We start from the raw sequence: 17,491 nt of genomic DNA on the forward strand, positions 1-17,491 counted from the left end.
TGGGAGTCTTCTATAGACCTCCGAATAGTTCCAGAGATGTAGAGGAAAGGATAGCGAAGATGATTCTCGACAGGGGCGAGAGTAACAGGGTAGTTGTTATGGGGGACTTTAACTTTCCAAATATCGACTGGAAATACTATAGTTCGAGTACTTTAGATGGGTCAGTTTTTGTCCAGTGTGTGCAGGAGGGTTTTCTGACACAGTATGTAGACAGGCCAACCAGGGGCGATGCCACATTGGATTTGGTACTGGGTAATGAACCCGGCCAGGTGTTAGATTTAGATGTAGGTGAGCACTTTGGTGATAGTGATCACAATTCGGTTAGGTTTACCTTAGCGATGGGCAGGGACAGGTATATACCGCAGGGCAAAAATTATAGCTGGGGGAAAGGAAATTATGATGCAATTAGGCAAGATTTAGGATGCGTAGGATGGGGAAGGAAACTGCAGGGGATGGGAACAATCGAGATGTGGAGCTTATTCAAGGAGCAGCTACTGCGTGTCCTTGATAAGTATGTACCTGTCAGGCAGGGAGGAAGTTGTCGAGCAAGGGAGCCGTGGTTTACTTAAGAAGTTGAAGCGCTTGTCAAGAGGAAGAAGAAGGCTTATGTTAGGATGAGACGTGGGCTCAGTTAGGGCGCTTGAGAGTTACAAGCTAGCCAGGAAGGATCTAAAGGGAGAGCTAAGTAGAGCAAGGAGAGGACACGAGAAGTCATTGGCAGATAGGATCAGGGAAAACCCTAAGGCTTTCTATAGGTATATCAGGAATAAAAGAATGACTAGAGTTAGATTAGGGCCAATCAAGGATAGTAGTGGGAAGTTGAATCAGAGGAGATAGGGGAAGCGTTAAATGAATATTTTGCGTCAGTATTTACAGTAGAGAAAGAAAATGTTGTCGAGGAGAATACTGAGATTCAGGCTACTAGGCTAGATGGGATTGAGGTTCACAAGGAGGAGGTGTTAGCAATTTTGGAAAGTGTGAAAATAGATGTCCCCTGGGCCAGATGGGATTTATCCTAGGATTCTCTGGGAAGCTAGGGAGGAGATTGCAGAGCCTTTGTCCTTGATCTTTATGTCGTCATTGTCGACAGGAATAGTGCCGGAAGACTGGAGGATAGCAAATGTTGTCCCCTTGTTCAAGAAGGGGAGTAGAGACAGCCCTGGTAATTATAGACCTGTGAGCCTTACTTCGGTTGTGGGTAAAATGTTGGAAAAGGTTATAAGAGACAGGATTTATAATCATCTAGAAAAGAATAAGTTCATTAGCGATAGTCAGCACGGTTTTGTGAAGGGTAGGTCGTGCCTCACAAACCTTATTGAGTTTTTCGAGAAGGTGACCAAACAGGTGGATGAGGGTAAAGCAGTGGATGTGGTGGATATGGATTTCAGTAAGGCGTTTGATAAGGTTCCCCATGGTAGGCTATTGCAGAAAATATGGAAGTATGGGGTTGAAGGTGATTTAGAGCTTTGGATCAGAAATTGGCTAGCTGAAAGAAGACAGAGGGTGGTGGTTGATGGCAAATGTTCATCCTGGAGTTTAGTTACTAGTGGTGTACCGCAAGGATCTGTTTTGGGGCCAGTGCTGTTTGTCATTTTTATAAATGACCTGGAAGAGGGTGTAGAAGGGTGGGTTAGTAAATTTGCGGATGACACTAAGGTCGGTGGAGTTGTGGATAGTGCCGAAGGATGTTCTAGGGTACAGAGGGACATAGATAGGCTGTAGAGCTGGGCTGAGAGATGGCAAATGGAGTTTAATGCGGAAAAGTGTGAGGTGATTCACTTTGGAAGGAGTAACAGGAATGCAGAGTACTGGGCTAATGGGAAGATTCTTGGTAGTGTAGATGAACAGAGAGATCTTGGTGTCCAGGTACATAAATCCCTGAAGGTTGCTACCCAGGTTAATAGGGCTGTTAAGAAGGCATATGGTGTGTTAGCTTTTATTAGTAGGGAGATCGTGTTTCGGAGCCACGAGGTCATGCTGCAGCTGTACAAAACTCTGGTGAGACCGCACCTGGAGTATTGCGTGCAGTTCTGGTCACCGCATTATAGGAAGGATGTGGAAGCTTTGGAAAGGGTGCAGAGGAGATTTACTAGGATGTTGCCTGGTATGGAGGGAAGGTCTTACGAGGAAAGGCTGAGGGACTTGAGGTTGTTTTCGTTGGAGAGAAGGAGGAGGAGAGGTGACTTAATAGAGACATATAAGATAATCAGAGGGTTAGATAGGGTGGATAGTGAGCGTCTTTTTCCTCGGATGGTGATGGCAAACACGAGGGGACATAGCTTTAAGTTGAGGGGTGATAGATGTAGGACAGATGTCAGAGGTAGTTTCTTTACTCAGAGAGTAGTAAGGGCGTGGAACGCCCTGCCTGCAGCAGTAGTAGACTCGCCAACTTTAAGGGCATTTAAGTGGTCATTGGATAGACATATGGATGAAAATGGAATAGTGTAGGTCAGATGGTTTCACAGGTCAGCACAACATCGAGGGCCGAAGGGCCTGTACTGTGCTGTAATGTTCTAATTCTAATTCTAAAAATCTCCAAATTTGCAGATGACACAAAACTGGATGGGAGGGTGAGTTGTGAGGAGGATGCAGAGAGGCTTCAGGGTGATTTGGACAAGTTGAGTAAGTGGGCTAATGCATGGCAGATGCAGTATAATGTGGATACATGTGCGGTTATCCACTTTGGTAGCAAAACAGGAAGGCAGATTATTATCTGAACGGCTGTAAACTGAGAGAGGGGAATATGCAGCGAGACCTGGGTGTTCTCGTATATCAGTCGCTGAAGGTAAGCATGCAGGTGCAACAGGCAAATGGTATGTTGGTCTTCATAGCGAGCGGATTCGAGTACAGAAGCAGGGATGTCTTGCTGCAATTATACAGGACCTTGGTGAGGCCACACCTGGAATGTTGTGTGCAGTTTTGGTCTCCTTATCGGAGGAAGGATGTTCTTGTTATAGAGGGAGTGCAGCGAAGGTGTACCAGACTGATTCCTGGGATGGCAGGACTGACATATGAGGAGAGATTGAGTTGGTTAGGATTATATTTGCTGGAGTTCAGAAGAGTGAGGGGGATCTCATATAAACCTATAAAATTCTAACAGGACTTGACGGGGTAGATGCAGGAAGGATGTTCCCGATGGTGGGGGAGTGCAGAACCAGGGGTCATAGTCTAAGGATATGGGTAAACCTTTCAGGACTGAGATGAGGAGAAATTTCTTCACCTAGAGAGTGGTGAGCCTGTGGAATTTGCTACCACAGAAAGCAGTTGAGGCCAAAACATTGCATGTTTTCAGAAAGGAGTTAGATATAGCTCTTGGGTCTAAAGGGATCAAAGGGTGTGGGGCGAAAGCGGGAACAGGCTACTGAGTTGGATGATCAGTCGTGATCGTAATGAATGGCGGAGCAGGCTCGAAGGGCCGAATGGCTTACTCCTGCTCCTATTTTCTATGTTTCTGTGTTAAAAAGCTGAATAATTAAAAGCTGAAGGAATGAGATGCTCCACTTGTTAAAGTTAATTTTCAGTGCCAGTGAGGTTGTTTGGTAGTAATGAAGACTTTCCACGCCATTAAAAGGGTGCTTATAATCGAATGGATGGGCTCGAACTTTTTCAGGCAAATTTAGCCTGTGTCTGAGGTATGTACAGGAATTCTATGCTATTCGATATATTTGAACAGTGAACCAGACAGTGGGAAGCTTATGGAAGAATGTCATATCTGAGACAGCAACTTTCAGATTTCAGCATTTAACTGCTCATGTGCAGTCACCGGTAGTTGCTGTCTCTTTTGCACATAAATAATGGTCAGCACTGTTAGTCCCACCATTATTATTACAGCAAAAGTCGACCCAATGTTTGCTTTCGTGAGAAAGCTATGAATATACAGAAACAGTGGTTCCAAACACACACTGAGCTAAGCATCCAAAGGGATATTTTTTTACAGGCTGAATCAGTTTAGTTTTCTTCACGTGTGAAGACATTTGTCATTAAGGCATCTGTTGTAAAGGATTTGGCTCATCAATCCAGTTTCATGGTGCACTTATATATCTTAAGTATTGTGTAAATCTGATCAGTTTGAAATCATAATTGAGGTGGATGGCTTTATCTTGATGCTTTTTTTAAAAATAAAAGCAAGTTCATTATAGTTCTTGACTGTCTGGAAAAAAATTACCACACAATTGGAATATTGAATTACAAAATGCAGAGGAAATTTATTTTATTCATCACATTCATCATAAATAGTATAGTATATTGTCATTTCTTTATTAATAATAGTAATTACAACATACTGTGATTGGAGATCTGAGATTTGCCTTCCTTGAAAAATATACCACATCTAGAAATAACACTTTCGGCGAGATCCACTTAAAACAAACAGTTTTTGGCTGCATTAAAATAGCAGATCAAGAAATGCCAAATCATCACATTAAATTCTGATCTATTAATATTGACAACAGTAACTTGTAGGTTAATGTGTAGTTTGATTTTTACTGGAAATTCATATGCCTACTTTATGCATATATACCTTGCCATCAACAGCAGTGCACTGCACCGACAGAAACTGTGCTGACCCACATTTCTTGATGCCATAAAACACTTGCCTTTGCCAGCCACGGTTTCTGCTATAGTGGTCCAATGCTTAAGTGTTCACACACTCCTCTTTTAGGCCAGTAACATTGTTATGGTCCTACTGTCCTTGGCCACTGGGAAAGTTAGCAGCCCCAGGAAAAAAAGTCAGTGATTTTATGACAAGTGCATTTGAACAAAATTGTGTCTCCTTTAGTTATTTAAATGTGGATCTGACCTAATGCTACAGAAACCATCATCTGAAATAAATGAAGCAAAACCCCCACTTCCTGAAGCAGTTCTGGTAAATTATTAACAGGCATCCTGGAGGTTAACTGATTTGTGCAAAATGTTTGAAGTATATTTGTCTAAACAATAAAACTACATTTCTGGCCTCATAGATTTTCCTGTTGTATTACAATTTTATGGTAATGAGATTCATTAAAATCTTCTTCAGTATTATGCAACCTTCTCATGCAGACTGTTCATGACTTATTTATGTATGACACTATGGTGGAGATTGTACAGTTCTGACAGGAAAATAAGGCTAAAAATTATATTATGCCCTTATATCAAGATATGGGGAATGCAGTTTTTGATTTTCAGGAGTGTATATATAAAAGAAATAATTAGTCTGCAACCTCTCTCTCTTTGTAGTGCAGCCAATGCTGGAAGTTTCTTCTCTTAGTCTGTATCAGGTTGTCCCGCAGCAGTTAGGTTGAGGGCTGTAAACTTCTAAAAGCTATATTGTTTTTGTAAAGTGAAAACAACAAATATTTTTGATAAGACCTATAGTCACAATCCAGCATCTGAGAATCAGCTGTATGCTGCAGAGGCTGACTGACATATGGATGCCATTTTCTTGTCCACTGGGCCCTTTTCCTACTTTTAGTCTGCAAAGGAGAGCTGGGACCATGAGAGAAATAACCGATGTATCAAATAGTCCTACAGTAACGGAATGCTCAAAAATTGATTTTAGTCTTAAATCTCTTGTCGAGAGCAGCAAACATGTTTTGGGAATGTTACTAGGACTGGGGAGTGTCATAGTTTTGGTTATAATTTTTGACTTCATTTAATTGAAATATAGTCAGTGGCTGGAATTTTACACCCCACCCCCCAAAACAGCCGGAAGATGGCGGGGGGGGGGAGGGGGCATAAGATGAGCAGGAGGCTTGGGGGGGCCCTTTCCGACCTGTTCCCGCCTCCGCTGCTACTTTATGCAGCAAGGCGGTGGCAAAAACCGGCCCATCCGCCCCAGGTCAATCAAGGCCCTTAAGTGGCCAATTAACAGCCACTTAAGGGTCTTTTCCCGCCATCACGGGGATTTAACCCATAGCTGGTTGGGTGGCCCAGGCCCGAGAGAAGCCATCTGACGAAAGCAGGCTGCTTTCTGACCGCCTGGGGAGGGCGGGGCCTCATGATCAGGCACCCTGTGCCCGACAGAGGGCCGCCCCCGCAACCCAAACCATCCCCAACACACAACACAAACCACTTCCCCCCCCCCGCCCTCCCACACCCCTGTCCCCCCAATTGACCACCCTTGCCTCGCCAGGGCCCGACCGATCACCCCGGTGAGGCACCAAAAACTTACCTTCGTTCCGGGGTTCCCCAACATCATCTTTCCGATGGATGTGTTGCAGTCCCAGCAGTGGCCACCGCTGCTGGTGGCGCTGATGGGACAGAGAGCTGCTGGCCCGCTGATTGGCCAGCAGCTCCATTCGGCAGGACTTCCACCTCATTGAGTAGGAAGTCCAATTAAAGGCCTGTGGACCACAAAATGAGTCTGCCAAGTGAAAAATGCTGAACAATGTATTACATACATACAGTCTATGTGTAATGGCATTTTGAGCCCAAGAATTTAATTTGAAATACTGGGTAGTGAATCCCTTCACCTTCTGCTGAACATAATGCTGGAAACAATAGTAAGAAAACAGTAGAAGAATGGTGATCCTAGAACACTTTCATGTCAGTTTCAGAGCAGCCAGTTTCTTTTTCAAAACAGTATCAGATTTATTAATGCAGATAGCTGCTGATTTAACTGTCTTGAGTAAAGTCAGCAAGGGATTTCTGCAAGTGGCTTGGGAGTATTAATATAGCTGTTTCTCTATCAATACATATTTAGGGCACCAGATGGCAATGTTACTTAAAGCACTGACTTTTAACACTAAAATAAAAGCAAAATACTGCGGATGCTGGAAATCTGAAACAAAAACAAGAAATGTTGGAATCACTCAGCAGGTCTAGCAGCATCTGTGGAAAGAGAAGCAGAGTTAACGTTTCGGGTCAGTGACCCTTCTTCGGAACTGACAAATATTAGAAAAGTCACAGATTATAAGCAAGTGAGGTGGGGGTGGGGCAAGAGATAATAAAGGAGAAGGTGCAGATTGGACCAGGCCACATAGCTGACCAAAAGATCACGAAGCAAAGGCAAACAATATGTTAATGGTGTGTTGAAAGACAAAGCATTAGTACAGATTAGGTGTGAATACACTGAATATTGAACAGCAGCAAGTGCAAACCTGAAAAAAAAACCTGAAAAAAACAGTGGGTAAGCAAACTGAACAAACTAAGATGAAATGAAATAAATGCAAAAAAAGATTGTAAAAAATGTAAAAAAGAATGTTAAAAAAAAAAAGGAAGAAAAAATAACTAAAAATGAAAGTAAAATGGGGGGCTGTCATGCTCTGAAATTATTGAACTCAATGTTCAGTCCGGCAGGCTGTAGTGTGCCTAATCGGTAGATGAGATGCTGTTCCTCGAGCTTGCGTTGATGTTCACTGGAACACTGCAGCAATCCCAGGACAGAGATGTGAGCATGAGAGCAGGGAGGAGTGTTGAAATGGCAAGCAACCGGAAGCTCAGGGTCCTGCTTGCGGACTGAGCGGAGATGTTCCGCAAAGCGGTCACCCAGTCTGCGCTTAGTCTCCCCAATGTAGAGGAGACCACACTGTGAGCAGCGAATACAGTATACTACATTGAAAGAAGTACAAGTAAATCGCTGCTTCACCTGAAAGGAGTGTTTGGGGCCTGGGATAGTGAGGAGAGAGGAGGTAAATGGGCAGGTATTACACCTCCTGCGATTGCAGGGGAAGGCGCCCTGGGACGGGGACGAGATGGTGGGGGTAATGGAGGAGTGGACCAGGGTGTCGTGGAGGGAACGATCCCTTCGGAATGCTGACAGGGGAAGGGAGGGGAAGATGCGACTGGTAGTGGCATCACGCTGGAGGTGGCGAAAATGGCGGAGGATGATCCTTTGGATATGGAGGCTGGTGGGATGAAAAGTGAGGACAAGGGGAACCCTGTCACGGTTCTGGGAGGGAGGGGAAGGGGTGAGGGTAGAGGTGCGGGGAATGGGTGGGACACGGTTGAGGGCCCTGTCAACCACAGTGGGGGGAAATCCTCGGTTGAGGAAAAAGGAGGTCATATCAGAAGCACCGTCATGGAAGGTAGCATCATCAGAGCAGATGCGCCGGAGACGGAGAAACTGGGAGAATGGAATGGAGTCCTTACAGGAGGTAGGGTGTGAAGAAGTGTAGTCGAGGTAGCTGTGGGAGTCGGTGGGCTTATAATAGATATTGGTAGACAACCTATCCCCAGAGATGGAGACAGAAAAGTCGAGGAAGGGAAGCCAAGTATCAGAGATGGACCATGTAAAGGTTTGTGCTGTTTTTTTTCAGGTTTGCACTTGCTGCTGTTCAATATTCAGTGTTTTCACACCTAATCTGTCCTAATGCTTTGTCTTTCAACACACCATTAACATATTGTTTGCCAGTTCCGAAGAAGGGTCACTGACCCGAAACGTTAACTCTGCTTCTCTTTCCACAGATGCTGCCAGACCTGCTGAGTGATTCCAGCATTTCTTGTTTTTGTTACTGACTTTTAACCATCGGATCCAACTGACATAAACCTAGGGCTGAATTTTTCCAGGCGGCGAGCTTCAAAAGCGGCGCGGCATACACTTTGGAACTGCTCTGCAGAGCTGCCACGCTAAATTGGCTGGGGCAGTCGGCCTGCCCCCGATGTGGAGAGGGTGGGCACTTCGTCCCCGGCAAAGGCACCACTGCGCAAGCTCCAGTGCCATTTTTAAAGGGCTTCCAGCCCTTCAGTTCAATTTAAATTTTTAAAGTAATAGGAACTGAAAAATTAAAATGAAAAATTTATTAAGTTTCAATTCCCTCTCCCACGCCCACCCCCAGGAATAAACAGTTTGTTAGTTGCCCTCTTCCTCCCCCTCCCCCAAAAAAAACTGACGTTACAATCCCGACCTGGTAAAATCCAGCCCCCAGTCTCCTTTCTCTAAATTCATGTGTTCTGGGAGCCTGAATGTGCATTAGAGAACAAAGCTGCATTTTTGTTGCTAATTTATTACTTTTTGGAGAAACAACACAGAAATGTTGCAAGAAGGTTCCCTTTGCAGCAACGATTACCTCATACTGACCTTTCATACATCTAAAAGAAACCAAGTACATTTCAATTTTACATTTGGAGGTAGGATTCACACTTCCATTTTTAGCATGAATCAACTTGACTAAGAGAAAATCTAAGGTCCATTTCTTTTGGGCCTCCTTATCTCGAGAGACAATGGATACGCGCCTGGAGGTGGTCAGTGGTTTGTGAAGCAGCGCCTGGAGTGGCTATAAAGGCCAATTCTGGAGTGACAGGCTCTTCCACAGGTGCTGCAGAGAAATTTGTTTGTTGGGGCTGTTGCACAGTTGGCTCTCCCCTTGCGCCTCTGTCTTTTTTCCTGCCAACTACTAAGTCTCTTCGACTCGCCACAATTTAGCCCTGTCTTTATGGCTGCCCGCCAGCTCTGGCGAATGCTGGCAACTGACTCCCACGACTTGTGATCAATGTCACACGATTTCATGTCGCGTTTGCAGACATCTTTATAACGGAGACATGGACGGCCGGTGGGTCTGATACCAGTGGCGAGCTCGCTGTACAATGTGTCTTTGGGGATCCTGCCATCTTCCATGCGGCTCACATGGCCAAGCCATCTCAAGCGCCGCTGACTCAGTAGTGTGTATAAGCTGGGGGTGTTGGCCGCTTCAAGGACTTCTGTGTTGGAGATATAGTCCTGCCACCTGATGCCAAGTATTCTCCGAAGGCAGCGAAGATGGAATGAATTGAGACGTCGCTCTTGGCTGGCATACGTTGTCCAGGCCTCGCTGCCGTAGAGCAAGGTACTGAGGACACAGGCCTGATACACTCGGACTTTTGTGTTCCGTGTCAGTGCGCCATTTTCCCACACTCTCTTGGCCAGTCTGGACATAGCAGTGGAAGCCTTACCCATGCGCTTGTTGATTTCTGCATCTAGAGACAGGTTACTGGTGATAGTTGAGCCTAGGTAGGTGAACTCTTGAACCACTTCCAGAGCGTGGTCGCCAATATTGATGGATGGAGCATTTCTGACATCCTGCCCCATGATGTTCGTTTTCTTGAGGCTGATGGTTAGGCCAAATTCATTGCAGGCAGACGCAAACCTGTCGATGAGACTCTGCAGGCATTCTTCAGTGTGAGATGTTAAAGCAGCATCGTCAGCAAAGAGGAGTTCTCTGATGAGGACTTTCCGTACTTTGGACTTCGCTCTTAGACGGGCAAGGTTGAACAACCTGCCCCCTGATCTTGTGTGGAGGAAAAATTCCTTCTTCAGAGGATTTGAACGCATGTGAAAGCAGCAGGGAGAAGAAAATCCCAAAAAGTGTGGGTGCGTGAACACAGCCCTGTTTCACACCACTCAGGATAGGAAAGGGCTCTGATGAGGAGCCACCATGTTGAATTGTGCCTTTCATATTGTCATGGAATGAGGTGATGATACTTAGTAGCTTTGGTGGACATCCGATCTTTTCTAGTAGTCTGAAGAGACCACGTCTGCTGACGAGGTCAAAGGCTTTGGTGAGATCAATTTGGTAAGGTCCATTATATACGTATATATATTATATGTATGTGGATTAGTTAAGAAATAATGCAATATCCAGTATATTTTAGGGATAATTTAAATATGTTTGTTCATATTTATGGCTTTCCAGTGGTTTCATTAATAAACCTGGTTTGAAACTTTTGAAGCAAAAAAGTTCTGCAACTCCAGAAATGCAATTCATCTTTCATTTGTAAGCATTATTATCTCTGATATTGATCAAATACAAAATTACAAGTACAGATATATAAATTTACTTGTTTTCATGTCGTTAATACAAGGTATCACAGACTAGTCTAAAGAATAATTCATTCATTAGCCACATAAATAAGACTAGCATCGGCTCTGATGTGTTTATTGAATAAGACTGAAGAGTCATTGAAAATGTTGCATTCATACAGCGATTGTGTGTTTACACATCCTCAGATAGATATAATTATTATATATATAAAAACTAGGTTTCTGTATCACCCACCATTCCCAACTACAGTCTCAGAGTATAGCCACATGTAAAATTGTATGCATACAATGTACTGTTCAGAAATAGGCCCTTCATTCCATCAGGTCTATGGTGATACTTATATTCCATACAAGCCTCCTCCCACCCACTCTAATTAGCTATTTCTTCCCACCTTGTATAAAAGCAAAGTACTGCAGATGCTGGAAATCTTAAATAACAACAGAAAGTGCTGAAAATACCCAGCAGGTCAGGTAGCATCTGTGGAGAGAGAAGTAGAGTTAACGTTTCAGATCTGTGACCTTTCATCAGAACTGTTAACTCTGCTTCTCTCTCCACAGATGCTGCCTGACCTGCTGAGTCTTCCCACTGAATCTCCCTATCCAACATACCCCTTTCTTTTTGGAGTGCGGTTGTTTAAGTATGCAACCCCTTTAATTTACCGTGAGTGCACAGTCATGCAAAAAGATTTAGAGGCTGACTTGCGCACAGCATGCACAGGAACATTTGGCATCATGGGGGAACATTGCCCATATCCCTGTATTCTTTTCTCTGTCATGTATACATCAACCCTTCCCTTAAATGTTTCAATTGTCATGCTAGGCCCCCACCTGCCAAGAATAAGGCACAATAATTTTGTCATGAACATTGATTTTAAACTGTTACTGGAGTGAGGGGAGGACTTGTTGAACAGATCGGCCATGGCTGGAAAATGCATTTGCATATTAACAGACGGTGTTTGGAAGAACAAAGCAACCATTCCTTGACATTCAACTCACAATGGACTTTTGATCACCAGACGTTGAAGGTGGGGGAGCTCGCATTCCAGGTTGACTGCTAAGCTGGCCAAATGCACAAACGGACATGGTCAAACCAGCTAGTCACATGACTAACCTGCTGGGCAACCTGAGTTTTTTTTAAATTTGTACAAACAGTTTCAGCAGAAAGCTGTTTGCTCCTGGACTGACATGATCTCTCTCCTGTCTGCTCCCATCTCTTTCTCACAAGCCTCTGAATCCACTGAAGACGCATGAACCCCAAGAGAGAAAAGTCTCCTATCGTGAACAAGGTTTAAGAAGAATACTGGGTCCCAACAAAAAGCAAGGACTTTACAGTGAGCTCAAAGAACCGTAACAACAACTCTTCAGATATTGCCTCAAACCTTTCCACTTTATTTTTCTTCTCTTTTCGGTCTCTATTTGCATGTGTGTATCGTGTATGCCTGCTATCGTGGGGCTTGACGTGTATCCATAGGCGTTAACCAAATTCAAGTTTAAGTTTAATAAATGTAAACTTTTCTTCTTTAAACCTAAGAAAGCCTGTTTGTGCTGGTTTCTTTGCCTTATAATTGGAAAGCGGTGAACAAGGATTCACCAAGGGGGAGCTAAAAACACGGTGTGTTTAAAATTAAACCCTGTTACAGTAAGACCAGGTGAAGGCTGAAAGGGAACCCTAGACCTCTTTCTCACCTGGTCGTAACACAATCATGTTACCTGCATCAGCTACTCCATGTGGCGTCATGTTCCCCATTCTGACCATTCTGTTCATGACTGTTTTATTTATTCCCCTTGTTATAAACTTATTGCATCCTCCCAATTCTGGTAACATCCACATAAATCTTTCCTGCACTTTCTCAAGAATCCTTCAATATCTTACTTGTGGTATGAAAATCAGAGTACTTCTTGTTTGTGAGAGCAACAGCACAGCACTGATGAAGAGGCCCTGTCACTTCATCTGATACTTGCAGCCACCAGCTCAAATACTGGCACTTCACATACCTTACGAGACTAGTACAGAGTTAGAATCTGTATGTGGTAAGTCACTGGGCATGAGTGGGCTACATCCAGTGTAGCTCGCTTGCCAGATCACTGCAGGGCAAGATCACAGACAAGTTCTGCTATATGGGGCTCAGATGAGGACCTTGATAGGATGGCATACAGGAGATTGCTGATAGGCATGCACACCAAGATGCTGGATGCATTGGCTGGCCTGCAAGACAGCCTCCTGACACTGTCGAGCAACATGGAAGAGTTTGGCTCCAAGTTGGAAGGAGGCATCACGCACAGCTTGCCTTCTCTGCAGCCTCTGCATTATCTCCCTATTGTGCTGCAGACCCAGAGGCACTGCAACTGCAGCCTTTGGTTGTTCACCGAATCCTTTGCCCTCCTTGTAAGGATATAGGAACATTCACAACAACACCTTTTTTTAAAAAAAAAACACTCCATAGTAGTTCCAGGGACTTTGCAATAGAAGAAGTTTTTTTCAAAAGTGCCTTACGTGCAAGCTGCGTACCTGGCCTTTAAGTAATGCTAGTGTTGGGGCCCCTCTTGCAGCTGGATGCTTGATCATTGGTGAATGACAAGTGAACTCATCCAATGGAGCTGTGAGATTCGAATTTGGAAGTTGGATGTCACATCAGCTGAGTGACATCGTGATAGCACTAGTTAAGCTGCTTCCAGCACACTTGGGACGTCTGCGTGAGTGCCCTTCTCACATGGTGTGCCATGCTGGAATGTGTTGGCAGCTCCAGAGGGCCACTTGGCTCCCATAGAGTCACTCGGCAGCGTTACAGATCTGAATTGCACGCCTTTACTTTCTTACCTTCCAAGGAATAAATCATCCCTGGATTCCTCCTTGTAAAATTAATCACCTCCCACTTTGATCAAAAGAATTTCATTTGGCATTCTATCCACCCAAGCTTGCAAGCTTGTTTAGGTCTTGACATATTTTGGTCAATCCTCCACACTATCAGCTATGCTCCCCCACATTGTTATCATCAAATCTCAGCATCATACCTGCAATCCTGAATCCAAATCATTTATGTACAGTATAAGAAAAAAACAACTGCGTTCTCACTTTGTCAGTTTGAGCAACTTCCTTTAACCCTTATCTCTTGTTTTCTGTTTTTAGCCATCTTTCAATCCATTCTGTAATATGGCGCCTGACTCTAAACACCCTTACTGTTACGTGGCATCTTAGCAAAGGTCTTCTAAAGGTCCATGTCCACATCCGCTGCATTGCCCTTGTCTGCTCAAGAATTCAATAATGTTGGTTAAACATGATCTTCCTTCTAGAAATCTGTGCTGACTCATTTTTATTAAATTCTCTGTCTCTAGAGCCTGGATTTTCATTCCCAGATCTCAATCCCACCATCAGCGTGAAATGCGGAACAGAAATACTAGCGGCAGGACCCCAAGGGAGATTTTTGAGGAGGCAGCCAATTAAAAGGCTGCCTCCAGGAGCCCTGTCCAATTACAGATGGCAGGTGGGCCGCAAAGCTGAGAGCCAATCCGAGCACCCAAGGCTCTGGGTGGCCAGCAACAATACCAGGAAAGGTGGGCACTGCCCATGGAGATGGGAGAACAAGAGGGCACCTCACGATGGAGGTACCCACTAAAGATTTTTGAAACTTTAAAAGTAAAAAGAGGCCACAGCTGCCAGGCTGTACTCGTGGAGGGGGTGCCCTCCACAGAATGGCCTGTGGGTGCTGCTGTGTCCCTCTGACAATCGTGGCTGTGGGAGGCAGTGGGGAATTAAATGAGGCATCGCTGGCCCCCAGTCTGCCACTGGGAGGCAACCCCCATCCATCATCCAGGTTTCAGCATCAGCGGGGCAGGGGGTGGGGCTGCCTGCCTGTCATCTGGAAAATTCCGGATGGTGTCTCACGTGTGCCTTCAATATGCACTTCAATTAATTTGCTACCTGCCTCTGGTGGGCGGGGAGCCATCATAATTTCCCCACCCACCCAAAACCATCCTCAATGAAAATAAACAGAACGAGAACATGCTGGCAGACCAGCATGCCAGCTGGTAGCATGAAATTGCTGACATGCCCACTTCCAGTCCCACCTCCTCAGTCCAACGAAAATTCAGCCCTCTATTGAATTTTTATATATGGATTATATACTGTGCCTCTGCTATCTCCTCCCTAGTTTCTTTGAGTGTCTGCAGCTGGATGACATGTTTTTAGATGTTGGTTAATGCTTCTTTGTACCCAGCTGCTAGGAGATGTGTTGGAGCTGGCCTGGGTGACTGACTTCCCTTCCCTTCTTGGTTAAAATATCTGGCCTGCTCTTTGTAGTTCTTGAGTAGGGGAATCGTGATTGGCTTGAAGACTTGGTAACAAGCACTTTGTGGTGACATCAATATCAAATTTTATATAAAAGCAAAATACTACAGATGCTGGAAATCTGAATTAAAACAAAGTGCTGGAGATACTCAGCAGATTTGGCAGCATCTGTGGAGAGAGAAGCAGAGTTAACGTTTCAGGTCTGTGACCTTTCATCAGAACTAGCAAAGTTTAGAAATGTAATAGGTTTTAAGCAAGTAAAGCGGGGTGCAGCGATTAAGAGAACAAAAGGTAAGGTGTGTGATCGAACAGAGAGCAGGAAATATTAAGTGACAAGAAGGTCATGGGACAAAGGCAAAGAGAGTGTGCTAATGGTGAAAGGCAAAGCATTAGTGCAGACAGTGTGTTGATGACAGAATAATGAATAGCCCTAGCCAAAAGCAAAAATGTGGAAAAACCCAGTTTAAGGCAGGCACGTGGTTAAAAAAAAAGATAAAATAAAATAATAAAAAGGGGCCAATCATGCTCTGATTTTATTTTATTTTGTTTTATCATTTCTTTACCATGTGTCTGCCTTAAACTTTTTTTCACGTTTGTGCTTTTGGCTAGGGCTATTCATTATTCTGTCATTAACAATCTGTCGGCACTAATGCTTTGTCTTTCACCACACCATTAGCACATCTCTTTGCCTTTGCCCCATGACCTCCTTGTCAGTTAACTCACCTGCCCTCTGTCCTATCACACACCTTCCCTTTTGTTCTCTTTTCCACCCCCCCCCCCCCCCCCCCACCACCACCACCCCTGCTTTATTTGCTTAAAACCTATTACATTTCCAAACTTTGCCAGTTCTGATGAAAGGCCATAGACCTGAAAACTCTGCTTCTCTCTCCACAGATGCTGTCAGACCTGCTGAATATTTCCAACATTTTCCGTTCAAATTTTATATACATTGTCTACCAACTATTAACCATCTCCCTCATTGTCTTCATTGTGTTGTACCAATTAACATTATGCTTTCATTGTACAGTGCAGAGGAAGGAAATGGCAGGACTTCACAAAAAAAGGTACCAACAATACAAAATTCAAAATTTGAAGTTGTTACTTTACTGTATGAAATATTTGGTTAATCCTTTTTACAATGTATTCAAGATCTATTATAGCTTATATTTCTTAACATTAAAGTAGTTATTTTGAAAGCTTAACTACATTTATAAAAACTTAACTAAATCATACTAAAATTATATATAAATATTCTAACAAGTGATTTACATGTGTAGCTGTGATTAAGTTAGCAGAATATTAGTCAGTAATATTGCTTATTGTTAGATTGGTAGATATTTGAAGCCTAAACACAAAAAAGAATAAAGCCAATTTTTTGTGTTAAATTACAGCACAAAGTTATTTTGCGTCAGTTTAGCGTTGGTGAGGATAGACTCCAAAAGAGACAACCAATAAGAAGTATGGATGAAAGTAAGTACAAAGCATCAGTGTTTCCAGTGGCACTGATAAAGATGCTGAATGCTCCTTCTCACCCCCCACCCCCCCACAGCTGATCTCATCAGACATGGGGTAGGCGTGGTTAAAATGGTGGCCTATGTGTTTTGCCTTTGGATCTATTGAAGAAGGATGCTTGATTCTACTCTTAAAATCATTGAGGGCATCAATAACACACAAATGTTTGAGGTGATGGGGCCAGACAGAACAAGAGGCCGTATATTTTAAATTAAGAAAGCAAAAAGTGAGGTTGGATGTTCCTAACTTTTATTTTTCTCGAGGGGAGTAATCAGCCTGCAGAACAGGATTCCAGAGGTCATGGTGAGGGCTGACTCCTTACAGTCTTTCAAGAAGACATTAGATGCTGAGTCAACAGCAAACAACAGAGACCTGGCATTACATGTCTCTGCTCCTATTTCCTTTGCCTTAAGCTTCATGGGATGTCAGGCAAAGTAAAATCAGCTTCAGAATCAACCAAATATTCCATGTTGAGTTGGGTGTAAATTTGGTTTCCTTAAAAACACAGTATAAATTATTTTTCTATTGCAGTAACAATAACAAAAGGCTGCTTTCTCTATTTGTATCTGTTGCAAACCTGTTAATTGTACAATACCTATCAAATGTTGTCAAAATTAGAGGAATAGACATTGACACTCACCATACAGGTAGAGAAGATTAATTCTGACAGTCTCTTTTTTTGGTACTGCATATCAAATCTTTTCACAAAGCACAATCTCACCTAAGGAACTTGTGAATGAGAAAATAAAGCCTTGCTGCTTGTTGTTGCCTGTGGTGCTATAGTGTCTATTGTGCTGCGGTCTAGACTGCTTTTCATGTTTTGTTGATTACTTTAACATCTAGTTCAATCAACTGCATTGAAATAGTATAAAAACAAAAGTTTTTTTTTATTTTACATATTTTTTCTTATATTAACTATCAAACGGCTCAATGGGTAAACACACCACAAACCATAGAGGCCAGGAAAATTTCAGAAT

The 17,491-nt window shown here is 43.6% G+C and overlaps 1 protein-coding gene across 4 annotated transcripts in view; it reads left to right on the forward strand.

Annotated features, from left to right (window-relative positions):
- rapgef4a (Rap guanine nucleotide exchange factor 4a) overlaps positions 1-17,491 on the forward strand; it is a 420,421-nt gene that overhangs the window by 343,824 nt on the left and 59,106 nt on the right. For all 4 annotated transcript variants that reach the window (XM_068035423.1, XM_068035424.1, XM_068035427.1 and 1 more), the window contains 2 exons: positions 16,030-16,066; positions 16,394-16,472. In XM_068035423.1, the coding sequence (XP_067891524.1) occupies positions 16,030-16,066; positions 16,394-16,472 (116 nt within the window). The remainder of the gene's footprint in view (positions 1-16,029; positions 16,067-16,393; positions 16,473-17,491) is intronic.

This window comes from Heterodontus francisci, chromosome 7, assembly GCF_036365525.1.
Source record: "Heterodontus francisci isolate sHetFra1 chromosome 7, sHetFra1.hap1, whole genome shotgun sequence".
Lineage (NCBI taxonomy): Eukaryota > Metazoa > Chordata > Chondrichthyes > Heterodontiformes > Heterodontidae > Heterodontus > Heterodontus francisci.